The sequence below is a fragment of the Oscarella lobularis genome, chromosome 6 (assembly GCF_947507565.1).
Source record: "Oscarella lobularis chromosome 6, ooOscLobu1.1, whole genome shotgun sequence".
NCBI classification, from domain to species: Eukaryota; Metazoa; Porifera; class Homoscleromorpha; order Homosclerophorida; family Oscarellidae; genus Oscarella; species Oscarella lobularis.
Window position 1 is genome coordinate 2,672,916 of NC_089180.1, and position 18,202 is coordinate 2,691,117.

An 18,202-nucleotide genomic window follows, 5' to 3' on the forward strand; every position below is an offset into this window, starting at 1 on the left:
GTAAAAACCCACGTATGTCCTACATGTTTGACCAGGGATACTAGACAATAGGGATAAGAAACGCGTGTACATTGTGACGCATGATGCGTGACACGCCACGCCCCTTCACCAGCTTGGACCTCTGTCAAATACCGTATAGCGCAAAATATTCGCGGGAGAAAACTTTCGCGAATTTCGCGATTTTTTTCCCTTCGCGAAAGTTTTTTCCCCGCGAAATTTTAGATTTTCACACACGTCATAAGTAGGGCCCTGACGATCGCGAAAGTTTTCTTCGCGAAGTTCATTTCTAGGCAAATTCGCGAAAGTTTTCTCCCGCGAATATTTTGCGCTATACGGTAATTATCGATATCTCCAAATCTGAAAGCTGCAGAGCCTTCTAATATTTTGGCAAGGTTTGGAACAGACTACGAATTAATTTCCTTTTGTCGTTTTTATCAAACGAGGCTGCTTACGACGATTTTGGCCCGTTTCTCTTCAGCACGCGACTTTGTGCAATTGTTATGATTGTTTGAAAGGATTTTAGATCCCCAAAGTCTATTCCAATATTAGACTATAAACGTCAAAGTGCAACTGTCCTGCCCAAGATCGTCTGTCATTCCTAATCACCAGATTAAAGGCAATTTTGCAATTTGCCAATAGAGGTGCTTAGCAGAAAATCGTCTCGATTTTGACGGTTAGAAACCAGTAATGATTTTGGGCAATACAGTTGCACTTTGAGGTATATTGTCAACAATTTGAATGAACTTTGGGGTTCTGAAAACCTCTAGAACGATCATAACAATTGCACAAAGTCACGGTGATGGGGTGCTGTAGAGAAACGGGTCGAAATCGTCTATAGGACATCATCGTTTCGAGAATGTTGAAAAGACATTTTGCAACCTTGCCAAAATTATTCACTTGCTCTCGAGCTTTTGGATTTCGAGAAATCGGGGAATTACTTAAGAGAGTTCAAACGGACGTGGAGGGGGGCGTGCCGAGTCACGCATGTATTATGACGTTACAATAGGTCACGCGCGCGTTTCTTATCCCTATTGTCTAGCTTTAACCAAGAGCTATTACGGACGTGGCAATCAACCTTCGTGGATGAATAATGTGAGATGCTCCGGAGCAGAGAAACGCGTAGAAGACTGCGCTTTCGATGGATGGCATGAAAAACGGTGTACAGCGCAAGAATCAGCCGGAGCCGTTTGTGGTACGTATTGCTATAGGTCTGTAGCTACACATAAGATAGTTGTTCCTCACAACGTCACTCCTCCGGCTGGTGCAGCCAAAAGTGCTGGTACAGTACGTTAGCCTCTTTCCAAGATCCTCTTACACGCGGTGTATTGTATTATAGGTCTTAATACCATACGTTCCGACAACATTAGCTATTGTTTCTTAAACTAAAGTATTAATAGCAACTGACGACGTCGTAGTCCTGCCTCTAACAACGGTTCGACTTACCGGATCGTCTTTCGATTACGCCGGAATTGTCGAAGTTTTTCACAATGGCAGCTAGGGAGTAATTTGCAACTATAATTGGATTTGGAACTCAATCAGCGCTCGCCTCTTCTGCCGTCAGTTGGGATACAAGGGCCCGTTCTATCTGCGTCGATCAAAGAGATCGTCTACAACGCGTTCGGCTTCGTGCCGTTCGCGCGTTCCCTCACAAAGTACGTACCTTTTTGATATGCCTGCGTGCATATCCTTATGCGTCCTCCGAAGGTTGTCCGTCGATTTGACGCAGGCGGGGCGCGCTGGGGCACTCTTCCAATCGCAATACCGGGCGGCCCGCGAAATGCCCGCGAAATGCCCGCGAAACGCCGGCGACGGTCGAGCCACGAGATGAACGGAAAACGGGACAGGCGGAGGTAGACAGGGAAAGGGAGCCAGCAGCGGTCCGTAGAGTGGATAGCCCATTGGCATTTGGGGTGGAAGAGGAGGAGGGGGCGGTGGGGGAGCGTCGTTTTGAGGATTCGTATACGCCGGAATAATCTGCTTAGATAGAAATGGTCATCGTCGAGGAGCGCTATGACGTTACGCGGGTCTACCTGAACCTCCGCCGGTCGGACGTAGAACGGCTGGGTCGACGTGAATTCTGTCCAGACGTACTGCTGCGCTGGAAGACCGGGCATCGCGCCCAAAGGAACAGAACGAGACGTCGGCGGCGGAAGAGGAGGAGGTGGAGGAGGTGGAGGGGAGCCTACATAGAGGAAATATATGAGAAACGAAATCGGCCAGGTCTTATAATCTTTCTACGGTACGTAAACGTCTTATAATAGGGATTTGGTGTTGCTCACCTTGCATAAGCAGTCCTTGGGGCATTCGCGAAGATTGAGTGACGAAAACATCGCTGTTTGCCGACGTTACGGCGACGTGTTGAGGTCGTACACTGTCTGCAAGACATCAAGTTATGAAGACCACTGTACACACTTTTCGACCAGACTTTACTTGCGAAATTGATATTCACATTCGGCAACAATCCTTTTTGCCGATTACCGTCTGCATTCACAGAACTTTCTCCCTTGGTTTCCGACTGTTTCTCTTGGAGCCAGTAAAGGGAATCGGTAGTCTCTAAATCCTGCCCGTCGGGTGATAAGGCCTCATTGGCGCTCTTTTCGGCGTCACTGTCGAGCTGCTGAGCCACCTCGCGCAATTCCTCGTCCATAATCTTCTCCAACTGCCTCGATTTGACCTCAAATTCTAAAAATATTTATTGACAAAATAGGTCATAAAATTCTCGTGACTCGTCCCAACCCAAATCGTCCTCATTGGTCGTCTCCTCGTCGAGGAGAGGCCATTCGGATTGAGTAGACGGAGCCCAACTTTCTCCAAGAGGCCTCCCACTCCCCACGCTATATACATGCATATTAATTAATGCCTATCTATACTACGTGCTCAATACAGACCTTCCAGGCTCTTTACTTGAGCCGCTGCTCTCTAATAATAATAATACGAGACTACTACAAAGGAAATTTCCTAAAGGGAAGCTCCCACCTTCTATATCACTTTTCTTCCGCAACGCTTCTGGCAATTCAACTCCAGTGTCAACGATAGCGCTATTCATCGCTTCTCTGAGCAATTTCTCTTCTTCTTCCTCTTCGGATGCGCCTTCCTGCCAGACGCTCCGCTGTGCCACGTGTCCTTGATGGGCTGTCGCCGTCAAACTTCCCAGCGTTCCAGCACTGCTGCCCATTGAAACGGGGTGCGGATACGCATTGAGATTAAATGCCATGGATAAGCGAGCCATATCGTTAAATATTTGATGCATATTCAAGGGCTCTATTAGAGGATTCTCGTGCGTTTCCGTTGGCTCTTTGGCATGAGGAGATTCCCGCTTCGCTTTGATATTTGACGTCATTTCGTCTGGCTTTGTTTCTACGACGGGTTCACTGTGTACAGTATGCAGAAAAAAATTCAAAATAGATCGTTGCGTGACGTTACAATGCGTCTATATCTACCGCTTGATCTTGCGCGCGTTGGACTGTAAGGCGGGGTTTCCCGTCTAGAGAGGTAGAAATATAAAAAAACCAAGGCAAATCAAAAAAAAGATATCGTTACCAGTTCGCGAGGCCTAAGGGGAAATACTAATATAGATACATATAGATATAGAGATGCTTACTTGTTTGAGCCGGCTAAATGAGCGAGAGCCACTGCTTCGAATGCAACGTGCTTACTAAATACAAATACAGTCCGTGACGCTAAGATAAGAAGAAGACTTCTACTCCTGTCATGATACCCACCCCTTCTGTATTTCTTTTTTGGTGAAACTCGCCTCGTCATCTCCTAGTTCGTGAAGAAACATGCAATCCTATACGCAGAAATATGAACGTCATAAATACACGATTGTTTTTGAACGCTGCAGGTTGTCTCACGTGCTTAAAACAGGGTCGACACTTTAGAAAATTAGAGCAATATTTCGACGTTCCAAACGACACTCTTAAATGATAACCGTTGATAAATGTATCATTAATTGCTTTAATCGCTTTAGCAGCATCCTATAGTATAATTCAACTAGAATCTATTTAAAAACGTCCAATTCTTCCATCTTACCTCCTTTCTTGCGTCATATGCATTTAGACTTGGGCCCTTACATCAGACAATTGCAATAAATCAAAAGATAATTCTTGTGGCCCTACTTGTGGTGGTGGGTATTCCGTCGAATTAACTGTGATGTTTCGAATTTTTCCAAATTTTCCGCAATATTCGTACCGCTTCAGCACGTCCGGATCGGCCACGCGCGGCGGAAGACCGATAATGAAGACCAAATTCAGTCGAATGACTCTCACGCCCTCCAAATGTTTTCGATTTTCGACCGTCTGCCGTTTCTTTTCCTGACTCCATTGCTTTCGAGATTTTTGAACTCTAAAAAAGTTGTGCCATCGCGCGAAGATGCGCATGCTATGACGTCAGAATACCGTTCAGTTGTCAAGGGAATGTATTCAGCGGGATTCTCGGGATAAAGCTAAATCATTGTAATTAATTGATGAATCAGCTAAGGAATATTTGAATAATATTTTACTCTTCGACATGCCGGGCACAATCCGTTCTCGTTCGTGATGCCAGCAAAATCTGCACACCTGAAAACGCGCTTTTGCCCCTTCTCCTTTCAATTTTCGAAGGACTAACTTGATAACCGCACGTGCACGGATAGAAATTGATGTCGTCTATCTCCAATGGCTCCATGCAGAGGGGGCACTGTTCGACGAAGGAGATGAAGGTTCGTCAGGCGGGTTTGGGAGTGCGTGAACGCTTACTTCGGGTGCTTCGTCACCGGAGGTCATCATCGAGCGTTTTTCGGCAATCTATAGGCGATATGGGGCTGCGAGGGCTGCGAGAATGCTTCTGGAAGCCCGCGTTGTCGATCGAGCCCGGATTGCCGAGTGCGTACTTCTGCGCAAGGTACGCAGTGTATAGGCTACGTAGCGGGAAATATTGCGGGAAATAAGGGACTCTACAGTTTTGCAGAAACTAGACGCCGCGTTTTAGTCATTCGGCGTGTTCGCGCCGCCGCGGCCGCCGAGCCGGAAGACGAAGAGTGAACGGAAGACGAGAACGAGAGGCAGCGATCGTCGCCCGTTCCACGCGCGCGCCGTCATTCCGCCGCCTCGACCGCAACCGCTATTTCGAATGAATCGTTGATGTCGACTCGATGACGTCGTCTCGATGACGTCGTCGCGTCCGGCGGCGTCGGAGTCAGAGCCGCTGCTTTCTGGAGCGAGTTCAAAGTCGCTGTATTTATCGTTGATGAATCCGCCTTGGATAATCAAGCCGCCGAGTTTGGGAAACGACCTGTTCAATATCAGTCTCTGAGCCAGAAGAGCATATCCTTCCGCGAAAATAAATAGAGGAACTGATGTAAGTTCAAGTTCTGCATATTTATATTTTCATAAAACGCTCCCATCGCCTTAATGGTGTCATTGACAATCTTCAAACAAACAAAGCAATGACGCAGAAGAGACGCGAGCAGTGACAGCAATTCTTCCCGTACCCAAATTCGTTGGTCAACGAATCCCAATGCCAGATGCAAAGAGCGCCGCCGTCTTTTCCCGTCCATATCAGGCATCTAACAGACGGTCTCATACAACAAAATCAATACCAAGTCTCATATGTGTGTATTACTTTGCTTCGTCGATAGGCGTTGGGCAAAATTCAACCGATGTAATTCCACCTGTGTGGCCGTGGAGTACGGCTACTGGGCTTCCATTCTTTAGATCCCACACCCGAACTGTCTGTTTCAAAGCAATGAATCGAGACAGTCACATTATTCTTTCTTCTTACTTTGTCAAGTCCTCCACTAGCCAGTAGGGTGTTCTCGTCATTGACAGATATATCAGATATATCAGCGATCACTGACTGGTGACCCCGTAGCGTCATCAATAGACGGCCGTCCGTTGATGACCAAATCTTCACCAGGTTATCATCAGCACACTAGAATATGTATATTAATTATGATATAGCAAATGATCTAGGACGTTTTTCACAGTAAAAATGCGTCTGCCTGTCCGATCCATCAGCAAGCAATATACAGGAGCCAAATGGCCAAGAATTTTTCGATGCCAAGTGGCAAATGAGGCAGAAAAATCAACGTTCAAGTTCAATCCGGGTCTCTCCTGTAATAAACTACAGCGAAATTACAGGGGTTAGCCAACGGGTCTCTCCTGTAACAAACTACAGCGAAGTTACAGGGGGCTAGCTAACTCTTCTCTCCTGTAAATTAAAAGATATTGGCCAACCGAAGACAATTTTTGAAAATCGTCTAAGATAATTTTAAAAATCGTCTAAGACAAGCAGGGTCCTGCCGAGAATTTTTCAGTGTGGGAAGAAGGTCTGGAAAATTGTCCAAGACACTTTTATGAATCGTCTAAGGCAAAATTGTCTTGGACCATTTTCAAAACTGTCTTGGACCATATTTAAAACCCTTTTAAAATCTTGAACGTTTGAACGGGAAGAAGGCAAAGGCATACGGAGAAGGCAAAGGCATACGGAGAAGGCAAAAGGCATAGGGAGAAGGAAAGGCATAGGGAGAAGGCAAAGGACATAGGAGAAGGCAAAAGGAATAGGGACAAGGCAAAGGCATAGGGAGAAGGCAAACGGCATAACGTTTTAGTAGTGTATGGGTCGGCGATAGGCGAGTGAGGGTCGGGGCCGACCCATGCCGACCCACGTGGGCAGAACCCTGGACAAGATTTTAAAATCGTCTGTGACGATTTTTAAAATTGTCTCAGACCATTTAAAATCTCGTACTATATCTTATTCCCACACTGAAAAAATTCTCGGCAGAACCCTGTTATTGCGTACTTGTTATCCACTTGGTCATGTCATTAAGAGACAGATACTCACAAGGCATCTATAAAATACATTAGGTATTAAAAGAATTAGAGAAATTTCGAAAACTAATACTGTTTGGGACTCGAAAGGAGTGAGCATTTTTTGAGGCTGGCGACTCAAATTAAAAAAGTCGCCCATCGCTCACCAGTACTATTTCTTTATAAAAATCCTCCGTCATTATGTTTCTTCGATTCGCGCTTCCACTCCACTTTTGACCAGCAAGGACGTGACCTAAACCGCGAGGTGCAATGAAAAAAAGTCAAAAGACAGACCATCTAAAAATACTTTTACCTCGATTCAAAACTTGGCGACCAAAAAACGGTATTCTCTTTGAAGCAGCACATTCCAACGAGGAGCCCACAGCCTTCGGGTTCATATCTTAACTAGTGGTACTGCACCCATTGATTCCGACTAACCTTGTCTGAGCAACGACTGCCTTCCGGCCCCCAAGAAACTTGAGAGGCCATCTACACTAGAAATGACCACTTCGTCCACCAGCAATGCTTCTCTCTCAACAATCCGAAATAAATGATCAGCACCAATATGCCGGAAGTCAGAGTCAGAGTTCTATCAATAAATAAATAAATAAACAAACGCCAATTAACAATTAGTGCACGCGTCGCAGAGGCAGAAAAGTGGGAAATTCAAAGGAATCGGAGGCGTAGACTTACTCCGTGGGTCGTCAGCTCGGCGATTGAGTGCCTAGCAAAGAGAAAATGGGCGTCAACGAGGCGGCGAAACGAAGCGTGAGATGCGGCGCTTGCCTTGGCCGCCTCGGTGCACGGGCCAGTCGATTTGGCTATCAGGAAGTAGAGATCTGCAGGGTTAGGGAATTTTAGTGCGGTCGCGCGACGCGATGCAGCCGCATTTACGGCGGCTACGGCTTGCAGGAGTGCTCGCCTTTCTCCACTGAGGCCTTGCGATTGTCGGACGCCGTCCGAGAGCGCGGCGCGGCGGCCGTAGACTCGGTGTTTTCTCCTTGAGAGGTTCACCTAACGTGACGTCACGAGCGAGGTCGATAGTGGCTGATCCCTCCCCCTAAAAAAACTCGTCGTTCCTCGTCGATTGGCTGTGGAAGTCGGGCCCGACGGTGCGCGACATCTTAGACCGAAAGGCCGGTCCCGAGGAACGACGTCCAGCCGGCTTCATGCGCCGATTCAGCTCGAGCATCCTCAAACAAGGTCCCACACCGAAACGCGTCGCACTCATCATGGACGGAAATCGACGATACGCGAGAAAAATGAACTTTTCTCACGTCAGCGACGGCCACGCGATGGGATTCGAAAAATTGGCTGAGGTTGGCCTTTAGACTTTGGAATGGTGGTGCCTCGAGGTCAGTCTACGCATTGAGCATAGAGAACTTTAAGAGGTCAAAGGACGAGGTCGACGGTCTCATGGAATTGGCGAAGAAGAGCTTCTCTCGACTGATTGAGGAAGAGTGAGAAAATCTTCATTCGAAGGTCTCACGTGCTACGAGACTTTTTCTTTGTGTCTAGAGAATTGATACAAAAGCACAAAGTTTGCATTCGAATTCTTGGTGATGTGGAACTCTTACCTGTCGACGTGCAAAAGACCATTGCCAAGGCAGTCGTCTTGTCTAGAAACAACAAGAGGTCAATAGATACGACGATCGTACCTTGGACGTTTGCGGTGAATCGTTTTCTCGTAGAGGTTTTCTGAATATTTGCATTGCCTATACATCCCGCTATGAAATGACCCAGGCGGCGAAGCAGGTCGCTTGGGGAGTAGAAGAAGGCCTGTATCCAACGTGAGCCGGATCATCCGCCCATTGACATATTATGCATTGAATTCGTTTGTTCTAAAGAGACGTATCCGAAAAATGCTTCTACACGACGGACTCGTCTGACCCAGATCTCCTCATACGGACGTCGGAAGAAGTTTGGCTAAGCGACTTCCTTCTCTGGCAGTCGTCCTATTCCTGTCTCTCGTTTCTTGACGTTTTCAATTTGGCATCTGTTTCAGGCCATCTTGCAATACCAAAGAGATTATCGCAGTATAGAGGTCTGTCTCTCTCTCTCTCACAATCGGACATCGCTGTATTCCATGGGTTTTTTCTCATCTAGGAGATGCGGTCGTCTCATTTTGCAGAAAGAGAGAAACTCTTGCACGAGTCGGACATGCAGTGTGTGCGGGCTGCCGCCGAAGATAGCAAGTCAACAGTACTGCACAGTGTAGATTCACTCATAGCCGAGTACAAAATAAATCATGAACAGCGAATTGAGTATTTTTTTATTGATCATCCAACAAAAACGTGAAGCCTAAATTGTGTCCTTAATTAAAAATACTCTTCTTAGGCACTTATCTATGATGGTGATTAGGATTGGGCAAAATAGGATCTGATTCTTGATTCTATCGGAGATCGGCAGATGGGGCATTCACGCACTGTCTCTGCGCAAACGTGGCAGCAAAGAATTTGCGCACAAGGAAGAAAGAGAACGTCGGCCTGCCTTTCCATGCATATCTTGCAGAGGCGACTCTCCCTCACCTGCGCCATCTCGTCGTCTATATTCATACTCTCGGGAGGGGGTGCAGAAGGAATAGGTGAATTATTAGGTGGTGCTTCAGACGTCGCCACCTGGATCAACACTTCAAGGAACTCAGTGAAGTTCTTGTGTCCTTTACGATAAATCCTCTCTGCTAGATTGCGAGTGAAGCCCATTTCAATTGCCTTTGCAATGTAATCCAAAGGTTCAGGTGACTCCTGCTCTGGGGGTCTTTGCTGCTTGGGCTCATGCCACGGTTCGTCCTGCGCCGCCGTATCGAGACCAAAGTGTTCCATGACGAACTTGCACGCTGGAAAGTGTCGCAGATGCTCGCCCCACGCCTCGTCTCCCCGCTCCCAGCCTCGAAGTCCGCCGCCGCACGTCGCGCATCGAACCCGATCGCCTTCGCCCATGTAGCAGAACCCCGCCTCGGCGAGCGATTCAGCCGAAATGGGACTCCGCGGAGGCCAGTTCTGAAAGGTCGCCAATCTCTCCGCATAATTCGTCGACTTTTCGGCGCTCGCATTTCGAACGACAAGCGGTCCCGCTGCCCTTTCCTTCTGATGCAAGACTGATTGAGCAAACTGGCAATTAGGCGAATGCTTTACGTGCTCTTCGACGGGCACGTCGCCGGGCATCCACTGCTCGACGTAGACGTGGCAGTTGAAGCAGCGAACGGCATCCCTTCGTCCCGTGTAATAAAAGCCGGCTTCGGCCAAGTCGTGAGGCGAAACGGGAATGCTGCGAGGCCATTTTTCGAACGTGAGAAGACGCAATCGCTCTTTCTCTAAATAGGGCTTTCGTTCAGGGAGAGGTGACGCAGGGCGGCGTTGTGGGGTCCTTCCCAGAGGAGGTGGGTGTTTTGGCTGCTTCGTATCGGCCTTGGCAGCGACGATGGGACAGAGCGGAGAATAGAATCTGTGCTCCCCTTCGGCCGTATCTCCGGGTTTCCACAGCTTCAACTGAACGTGGCACACATGGCATTCGACCATATCCCTTGGCCCGTGAAGTAGAATCCGGCTTTCGCTAGTTCGACGGGTTTTATCGGGCAGTCGCGCGGCCATTTGAACGATTTCTTCCGAAATGTCGCCAGTCGACCAGCTTCGCTGCTCATATCATCGACATCGACATCGCCCCCTTTAGCCGCCGCCATGTTGGATCGAGATCGAACGATAGGGCACTCGGGTGACGCTTCTGCGTGCTTTCTCTGCATATCTTATCCTGGACGACACATTTCGAAGAGTCGCTTGCAAGCAAAACAACGCCCTTGGTCGCGGATCCCAGTGTAGTAAAAGCCCTCCTTCGCCAGATCGTCCGGCTTTAGTGGAGATTTGCTCGGCCAATGTCGAAAAGACCGCAGTCTTTCCTTTTCGTGAGAATAGTCGGCCATCGCCATCGAAATCTAGTCCGGGCCGGGAACAAGCCACGTGTAGTGTGAAATAGACGAAATTCTTTCTGTCAGCTGACGGTCTCTTCCGTATCTGCTCTTGTCTCTCTAATGCCACGAGAACGTACTACGCGGTTCTGAAAAAAAATCATCTGATTTCAAGTGCAGGTATGATCGATCGATCGATGACCTTCACTATGTTGCTATCCCTTTTTTCATGCAATTTATTGGTATAAAAATTAGAATACACATGTTTTTAATCTGATGCAGTTTTAAGTTCTCGAACGCGACACGGGCGGCTGATACAGAGGCCCTCCCTGACTCGCCTCCTCTTCGAACTCCATATTATCAGCCATAGTCTGTTCAATGCACGCTTTCAGAACGACGTCGCTCATCGGCTGATAGTCGTTTAGGCCTCTCGGCGGACAGATGAGCGACGGGCCGAAATTGACGGACACGGCGACGTTCTTGTAGAGCGAAACGGCCGGGTAATAAGTCCCGTCGAAAATGTCCTCCCAAGCCACGCCCTGCGATACGCCGTTCTTGAAACATTCGATGCGACTACCGGGTAACGGTTTGAGCGCTTTCACCGCCTTCTCGACCCAATCCTTTCGTTCGAAATAGAGAAAATTTTTGAACTTGATCAGTGCGTCGTCCTTGTGAGTGAGCGGCAAGATTGGACGCTCGTCCGCCGACCGTTTTGGAAGATAGATAAAGAAGCCGAGCACGTCGCCCGCAACTCTGATGAAATCGCGTTCCCCTCTTACTCCGCCACGAATACCCAAACTTATCGTAGCCCAGCGGCGCCTGAAGATTTCCGTACGCCTGCGAGCATCGGGACCCATCTCCTTGATGACGACTTCGAAATACCAAGCGCCTCGTCGCACGCCGTGCGTCGCTCTCGCCGTTCACGCTCATTCGATCGTCGGACATCTTCAACTGCGACGCTCGATCGTTCATCGACAGCATCACGGATTCCGGCAAGACGCGTCCATAGAGTCGAGCCGGCACCGCCTTGCCGACGTACGTCTCAAGATCGTCTTCCACGTGGGGATCCAATTCGGCGAGCGCGTATCGATTGTTGAACGGATGCTCGAGGGGAAAGCCGTGTGCCGGCAATTTTTGCGCCGACACCGTCGACACGTCGCCTCTAGTTCGCTTCGAGGACGACGATTGGCTGCCGCCGCCGCCGCCGGCTGCTCCTCCCTCGAGTGAGCCGCCACGTCGCTTTCCGGCTCCTTCACCTTTTTTTCGCGTTGGTGCGCGTCTTTTTTCTGCTGGTGCTGGTGCTGGTGCTGGTGCTGGTGCTGGAGCTATTGCTGACGCTGTAGTGGTGTTGCTTAGGGATCGAGATGTTGCATCAGCTGATGGAGGTTCTGGTGCTGGTTTCGGTGGCACTGGCGCTTGATCGTTCATTGACTGAGGCGAAGAAAGAATCTGTATGCTCGATTCATCTCTCTCTTTTGTTCCTGTTAGTTCTCTTTCTTTTGCTTCTTCATCATGTGCGTCGTTCGATTGAGAATCGTCGAGATTTTGCTGACGAGTGTTTGATAGTGGCGCCTCCGATAGCGGATGTTTGCCTGCGTTGCCTGCGACGTCCATAGACTCCATTTCGAGACGAGGACGGGATGAAAAACGCAGTTTTGTGCTTTTGCCCCGGGAACTTTCCCACTTCCCGTATAACATTTTCTTCGCGATGTCTTCGGGCAATTGGTGCTTGATCGAGAGCGATCCTGGCGTTTTTTCGGAACTCATCAGGGGATTCGGTGAGTAAAGCTTACGCTAGGCAATGAAAAATTGGCACATCGCTCGATAGGAGTGAGTGGAGTGCAAGTCGAGGAAATGCGGTCGCTGGAGGAAGGAGAATTCGAGAAATTGGAGTACGTAGAACCAACTCCAACTGTGCAATAGTTGTAGATTTCGCTTGCAGACCAGTTCACGGACTCGTCTTCCTATTCAAATGGAGACCCGATGAAAAAGTGTCCGGAACGCTCGTCTCCGATTCAAGAAAAACGGAAAACAGGCATGCTGCACTGCATAAAATCGATCAACGGATTTTATATATATATATAATTGCGTAGGTTATTATGAATGCGTGTGCTACCCAAGCGATTCTAAGCGTTCTTCTCAACTGCAATCATCCTGACGTCGATTTGGGTCAGAATCTGACGAGATTTAAAGAATTTACTTCATCAATGGATCCATCTGTAAACTAATAATAATAGGAGTTACATCCATATGGCGTTTTTTTTTTCTCTAGCTGAAGGGCCTGTCTCTAACGAATTCTTCCGAAATTCGAGAAGTGCACAACAGCTTTGCCAGGCAATGCAACTCAATTTTGAATGGGTCCACGTGCTCTTAGAGTTATCTTTTTTTCGAATAATACAGGCAGCAGACGTTTGAGTTTGATCCGTCAGTTAAAGACAAGGATGACGCTTTTCATTTTGTCAGCTATCTTCCCATTGACGGCCGTCTCTATGAATTAGATGGACTGAAAGAAGGGCCTATTGACCATGGAAGCATTAGTGAACGCAGTTGGTTTAGTCTTTGCAGGGAAGTCCTCCAAAAACGCATTGAAAGGTAAGTCTTCTTAGCTGATCGATTGAAAGAATTGATTGTTTCTGTTCGATTAGTTTCAAAGCGAATGAGATTCATTTCAATTTGATGGCTATTGTGTCTGATCAACGCATGCTGTACGCAAAACTAGCTCAAAAACTGGAGGAAGATAAGGCAAAGATACTTCAAGATGTGATCACTTAAATAATTAAATAAAGTCATCATTTAATGAGGGAAATTTTATTTTTTCCAGTTAGATGTCATGGCCAAGGGAGAAGATCCTCGTTGTGCCGAATTGAGAAAGAGCCTTGAGCGCATCGAGGAGCAGATTTCAGGAGCCAAGCTGAAGCTGGAAGTGGAGGCGGAAAAAGTACAAAGATATCAGGTGAAAATCTGCGTGTCACTACACGTCATCGCGCTACTCCTTTGTCTTTGTAGATTGAAAATATCAGACGTAAACACAATTACGTTCCACTGATTATGGAACTGCTAAAGATCCTTGCACAGAAAAAGGAACTCGTTCCCCTAATGAAAAAGGTATGTACTGTATACGCTTTGGCTTATCGAAGAAGGGGCTACTACAGTAGATGATTTTTTTATTTTAGTCTATTGAAAAGGTGAAGTCCAAGAGAGAAACCGCCTTTGTTGCCAGTAGTCCATGTATAATTTCGTTCAATTGTTCGCTGGTGCTCGACTCTGTTCACCATAAATCATCCGAAACGTAGAATAGAGATCATTTTCAAACAATTTTCCGTCACCGTCTACGTCACACACGAGAAAGAACTCTGCATAAAAATAGGCAACACGTAAGTTAATTAAAATCTGCTTATTACTATGTATCTCACTCTGAAGTTTGTCTGATTCAAGAGTTCTCGGACTCAGAAGTGACATGAGCCTGATATATTGGTCTCTGTGCAGACGACGGTCTTCGATCGACGTTTCTTCGTTCTCTGGCGGTTTCGACGCATAAAGGGATACGAATCCATGGAGAAGACGGGGTAGGCAGAACTCGGACATGTCGAACGCATCTTGTAGGGGAATGCCCGACGGATCTATCGCCAGATATCTTCGAACGAGGCTCCTGATTTCCTTTGGTGTAACTACACAGCGAAAAATAGGCGACATTTCACTCGGTTGCTCTTTTCACTTACACACAGTGTCCTTTCCGAGTTTTCTGATCGCTGACCGACGATTCTCCTGCGCCCTATAAAGTATCGTGGGCGATAAATGAATCGCTTGTAAACGACGTTACCATCGCGACTTGTCGAGCGTGCGCATTGTCGATGTCGCACACGTCTCTGAGTTTGACTTGACGACGCTCTTCTACGCGACTGTTGTTGCCACAGCGCGGGAGACAGCAGTCAGAACGAAAGATTCGACCTTGAATAGGTAAACGATCGAATTTTTTGCGCAAGTGGGGCCTCTTGTGGAGAAACGTCCTTCGAAATCAGCCTAAACCTGCCAAAAATGGCGAATTCATCGTTTTTCGTTACGCACATCGGAGCGACTACCGACAAGAAAAGAGTCGCTTGTATGCATTTCTCGGTCTTTGTTTACAGAGGAGAGACATGACAACTCGCATGGGTGACGAACGATCGCGATCGCCTCTACACGTTCACGTTGGCCAAGGGACGCCAGTCCACGTTCATCTCAAGGCGAAAGCGTCCGGGTCCATGATGTGGCAGGTTGGCAAAGAAAAAAAAAACCGTTACAGTATTTCCATTATGAATTATTTTTTAATTAAAGGGTCCATCTCATCGTTTGGAAATCAATAAGAGTGCTGCCGCTGCTGATGGAACAGAGTTGAGAATGAGCGATTTGTCGTCGAAAACCGGTTCTGACGTCATTAGGGTGAGCCTTTGTATTTTTGAATGAATGAAGTGCATTTGTTTCTATAGGCATTCCGCCGGGATTTCTTGTCTTCCGCCGCAGCAATTCATCGAGCAATTCATCGCGTCTATCTCACCAGTACACGATCGAGCTCGTTTTCAGTTGAACGAACGATAGATAGTACAATGAGAACGATTTCAAATACGATTCGGGATCATATCGAAAGAACTTGATGCAGGTATTGGGAACGCGTTGGTATTTGACGTGGATCGCGCCCTGGGTTCCGTCGCCGCTTATCGGCGACGGCCGACGGAAAGAGTTTGTGAGATTAGAGACAGAAATCAATAGATAGTAATAGATTTACCCCCGGTAACGCCTCCCCTCTCCCTGAAAGCTTATTTTGTAACGTTGCTTGCTCCCCTCGTATATGTCACGTGTCACATTCGATTGATGCCAAACACGGTGAAGTAGCGCGCGCGTTGCTGACGTTGCTAAGCAACGCGCGCGCTACTGAGGTTGAATTAGAGGATTGCTTGTAGGCGTTCCTCCCACCATGCCCATCTGCGTGGTTGCTGGGGCGACGGCGGGTAGAACGCCGGCGGCCGCCGTTCCTTGACTTTTGCACATGTTGCGCTCGTGCATCGCCTTGTGTCGAACGAGCTCGTCAGAGCGCGTGAAACGCTTGACGCAGCCCGGCCACGTGCACGCGTACGGTTTCTCGCCCGTGTGCGCTCGCATGTGCGTTTTCAGGTGGTCGCTTCGGGCTTGCACACCTCGCATGAAAACGGTTTGATACCTAGGAAAGATTTAGAATAGTTAGGTATGTATTTATGTACTTAGTAGATGCGTGCATACACGTTCATATATGGATAACTACTCCCGGAGTTAGTGGTAGGAGGACCACGTTAGCTAATAGTCTGTATACATACTTATGGCTATTCATTTATTAAACCACCAACTCCTTCTCCTATACAACAATGTATGTATGGTATTTAACAAAGTGTCCTTTCTCTCTTTCTGTATATATACATATAAACTAAATCAGTCTCTATATATGCTAAAGGGGTGTCTATACAATATGACTGTGTTATTAATAAATAAGAGTTTCTTTTGACGTTCCATATCATATGTACGAGTAGAGTGTGCGTATATATATATACAGTATATGTATATATATATATATACATGTGTAGGCCTAGCCCTAGTGGAGCCCCTTTCCCTCCCTCCCTCCTTATACCTGTGTGTTTTCGACTGTGACGTTGAAGTTGATCGGATCTCGAAAATCGCTTGCCGCACCCGGGATGATCGCACGAATAGGGCTTCTCGCCGGTGTGCTTCCGCATGTGCATCTGCAAGTGCGAGAGCTTGTAGTAGCGCTTGTCACAGCCCTGATACTCGCAAACGAACGGCTTATTCGCCTCGTGGTTCTTCTTCTTCGTCGACGACGACGAACCCCGTCCGCCGCCGGCTTTCCCGAATGTCGGCCACCAGAGTTGTACGGGTGGAGCCCGCGGAGGGAGGCTCTCTCACACGTGATCTTAGGGCCGGAAGTGTCTGTCTGTCTGTCTGTATGTCTGTTCGTCACGCTACGTATTGTGACGTCACATAAGAAAACCCTTACTTTGTAAAGCGCATGCGCGACATATGGCCCAAAACGGTGCCCCAAAAAAGGCGATTTTCGGCGCGAATAAAGCGTTTTTTCTTTCACAATCCGAAAAAACACATCGATTTAATAGACGCTTACATTCGAGCTTTTTTGCCCCTATCAAGCGACCAGAGGAAGATTATAGGTAGGAAACACTACACTACGTCATCTGTTTGCTACAGCGTATACACGACCAACAGCCCGGCGCAGAGGACACCATCGCGGCTACTGCGTAAATTCGATGACGAAAGAAAATTCTCAAATCAAGTCGTTCAAAAACAAAGGAAGAGATCACGAGGTCTGCTTTTCTCACTGATAGCACAGAAGAGAGAGTACAAGTAAATCAAGTCTCACACGAATTTTCAATTAATTAATTAGTATAAATTAATACTAATTAATTTTTAGATGATTGTTGATTGTGGAATTGTTCCCCAAATGGTGACATTGCTTGGCAGTCACGAAACGAAACTTCTTGTACTTATGAACGCTCTTATTTATAAATTAATTAATTAATTAATAAGAGAACTTAATAAGCGGCGTTTGCTACGACAACAACGCAGTTAATCCGAGCAATCAGTGTCAATACTGCAACATCGATTCATCTCCTACCTCATGGACAAACTATCCGACGCAGACTTGCAACGACGGAAATTCGTGCACTAGAGACGACACGTGCAACGCAGGAACGTGCAGTGGAACAGACTTCACCAGCGAATGCGATGTGCACATGGTGGCAACGAATCCGTGTGTCAGTGGAACATACTGTGACGATTCAAATTGTCTACCCACATATTATCCGTCGAGTCGTCAGTGTTATACGAATCAGGACGCTTGCGATTATCCGAATTTGTTTTGCAGCGGAAGTCACGCCGAGTGCCGTTATTGTACGAGTGACGGCACGTGCACTTCCGTACCGTGCACAAAGAAACCAACGACAGGTGTTGATCCAACGAACGCCGTCATATCCGTCTTTGAGTCTACGTCATCGTCACAGTTATTGTCTCTTGTACAAGGCACAGATGGAAAGTCGTATCTGATGCTGACGAATATTCGAGAAATGAAGATGAGGTTTGAAGGCTTCAAAGTTCCGTGCGGCAACGTCAGAATCGACTGGAAATTTGTCGACACAGCCAACAGTGATGCTGTAGTGTAGTCGTCAACGGGCCAGATAGAAATCGCCAGTGAAACAATACACGACGTAACGGTTACGAACCAATTCACACTAACAAACGGAGGCACATACAGAATCGACGCTACAGCCAGAAACGTCAGAAACTGCGAAGAATTCCAACGAGATCTTTGTTTACCTCGATTGAGCAGCTAAGACGCTCGATGAATGACGTCCGTAGTTCTTCTGTCGTTCTGTCGCCATTTCTTCGTGTTCGCGATGTTGCTTCGAGCGGCGAGGACGACATCTTGTCGCGATTCTCGCTCGTTTTCCTCGTGGCTTGAAACATCTTTTTTCAAAGT

At 47.4% G+C, this 18,202-nt stretch overlaps 4 protein-coding genes, 5 long non-coding RNA genes and 3 pseudogenes across 9 annotated transcripts; 5 read left to right on the forward strand and 7 right to left on the reverse strand.

Moving 5' to 3' along the window:
* Window positions 1-1,052: 1,052 nt before the first annotated feature.
* Window positions 1,053-1,865, forward strand: LOC136187928 (uncharacterized). Its single transcript, XR_010670037.1, has 3 exons — window positions 1,053-1,192; window positions 1,398-1,652; window positions 1,705-1,865. It is a non-coding gene; the product is annotated as an uncharacterized lncRNA (long non-coding RNA).
* LOC136187927 (uncharacterized) lies at window positions 1,315-4,993 on the reverse strand (annotated as a pseudogene).
* On the forward strand, window positions 4,416-5,094 carry LOC136187929 (uncharacterized). The gene is made up of 3 exons (XR_010670038.1): window positions 4,416-4,699; window positions 4,791-4,881; window positions 4,940-5,094. It is a non-coding gene; the product is annotated as an uncharacterized lncRNA (long non-coding RNA).
* A 315-nt stretch (window positions 5,095-5,409) lies between these two features.
* LOC136188184 (bromodomain and WD repeat-containing protein 3-like) lies at window positions 5,410-6,008 on the reverse strand. The gene is made up of 4 exons (XM_065975916.1): window positions 5,964-6,008; window positions 5,761-5,910; window positions 5,602-5,711; window positions 5,410-5,545 (listed from the first exon to the last, which is right to left on the reverse strand). The coding sequence occupies exons 1-4, from the start codon at window positions 5,991-5,993 to the stop codon at window positions 5,410-5,412; spliced, it is 426 nt and encodes a 141-aa protein (XP_065831988.1). The 5' UTR covers window positions 5,994-6,008.
* Window positions 6,009-6,951: 943 nt separating this feature from the next.
* LOC136188229 (uncharacterized) lies at window positions 6,952-7,831 on the reverse strand. The gene is made up of 6 exons (XR_010670168.1): window positions 7,711-7,831; window positions 7,575-7,627; window positions 7,482-7,512; window positions 7,227-7,377; window positions 7,102-7,188; window positions 6,952-7,041 (listed from the first exon to the last, which is right to left on the reverse strand). It is a non-coding gene; the product is annotated as an uncharacterized lncRNA (long non-coding RNA).
* A 26-nt stretch (window positions 7,832-7,857) lies between these two features.
* Window positions 7,858-9,116, forward strand: LOC136188228 (dehydrodolichyl diphosphate synthase complex subunit DHDDS-like). Its single transcript, XM_065975951.1, is given in 6 exon segments — window positions 7,858-8,142; window positions 8,144-8,248; window positions 8,307-8,423; window positions 8,480-8,578; window positions 8,636-8,832; window positions 8,895-9,116. Coding segments are annotated over 6 exon segments (789 nt in total). The 5' UTR covers window positions 7,858-7,957; the 3' UTR covers window positions 8,981-9,116.
* On the reverse strand, window positions 9,038-10,433 carry LOC136188524 (baculoviral IAP repeat-containing protein 7-B-like). Its single transcript, XM_065976256.1, has one exon. It carries the CDS (start codon window positions 10,376-10,378, stop codon window positions 9,146-9,148), a length of 1,233 nt encoding a protein of 410 aa, XP_065832328.1. The 5' UTR covers window positions 10,379-10,433; the 3' UTR covers window positions 9,038-9,145.
* A 539-nt stretch (window positions 10,434-10,972) lies between these two features.
* On the reverse strand, window positions 10,973-12,364 carry LOC136188109 (set1/Ash2 histone methyltransferase complex subunit ASH2 pseudogene; annotated as a pseudogene).
* LOC136188110 (ubiquitin carboxyl-terminal hydrolase isozyme L5-like) lies at window positions 12,158-13,989 on the forward strand (annotated as a pseudogene).
* LOC136188111 (uncharacterized) lies at window positions 13,676-14,524 on the reverse strand. Its single transcript, XR_010670117.1, has 3 exons — window positions 14,409-14,524; window positions 14,103-14,357; window positions 13,676-14,042 (listed from the first exon to the last, which is right to left on the reverse strand). It is a non-coding gene; the product is annotated as an uncharacterized lncRNA (long non-coding RNA).
* Window positions 14,525-14,529: 5 nt separating this feature from the next.
* On the forward strand, window positions 14,530-17,205 carry LOC136188112 (uncharacterized). The gene is made up of 6 exons (XR_010670118.1): window positions 14,530-14,646; window positions 14,817-14,942; window positions 15,004-15,108; window positions 15,156-15,325; window positions 16,915-17,070; window positions 17,138-17,205. It is a non-coding gene; the product is annotated as an uncharacterized lncRNA (long non-coding RNA).
* Window positions 15,595-16,731, reverse strand: LOC136188349 (Wilms tumor protein homolog). Its single transcript, XM_065976101.1, is given in 4 exon segments — window positions 15,595-15,854; window positions 15,857-15,883; window positions 16,325-16,555; window positions 16,725-16,731. Coding segments are annotated over 4 exon segments (525 nt in total).
* Window positions 17,206-18,202: the final 997 nt, after the last annotated feature.

What these genes read in the sequence shown, in the direction of transcription:
- LOC136188184 (XM_065975916.1), bottom strand. Translation starts at nt 5,993, where the DNA reads ATGGATCGGACAGGCAGACGCATTTTTACT. An exon ending in CTAGTGGAGGACTTGACAAA is followed by an intron (nt 5,712 to 5,760) that starts GTAAGAAGAAAG and finishes GCTTTGAAACAG; the next exon opens with ACAGTTCGGGTGTGGGATCT. An exon ending in ACGCCTATCGACGAAGCAAA is followed by an intron (nt 5,546 to 5,601) that starts GTAATACACACA and finishes ACCGTCTGTTAG; the next exon opens with ATGCCTGATATGGACGGGAA.
- LOC136188524 (XM_065976256.1), bottom strand. Translation starts at nt 10,378, where the DNA reads ATGGCCGCGCGACTGCCCGATAAAACCCGTCGAACTAGCGAAAGCCGG.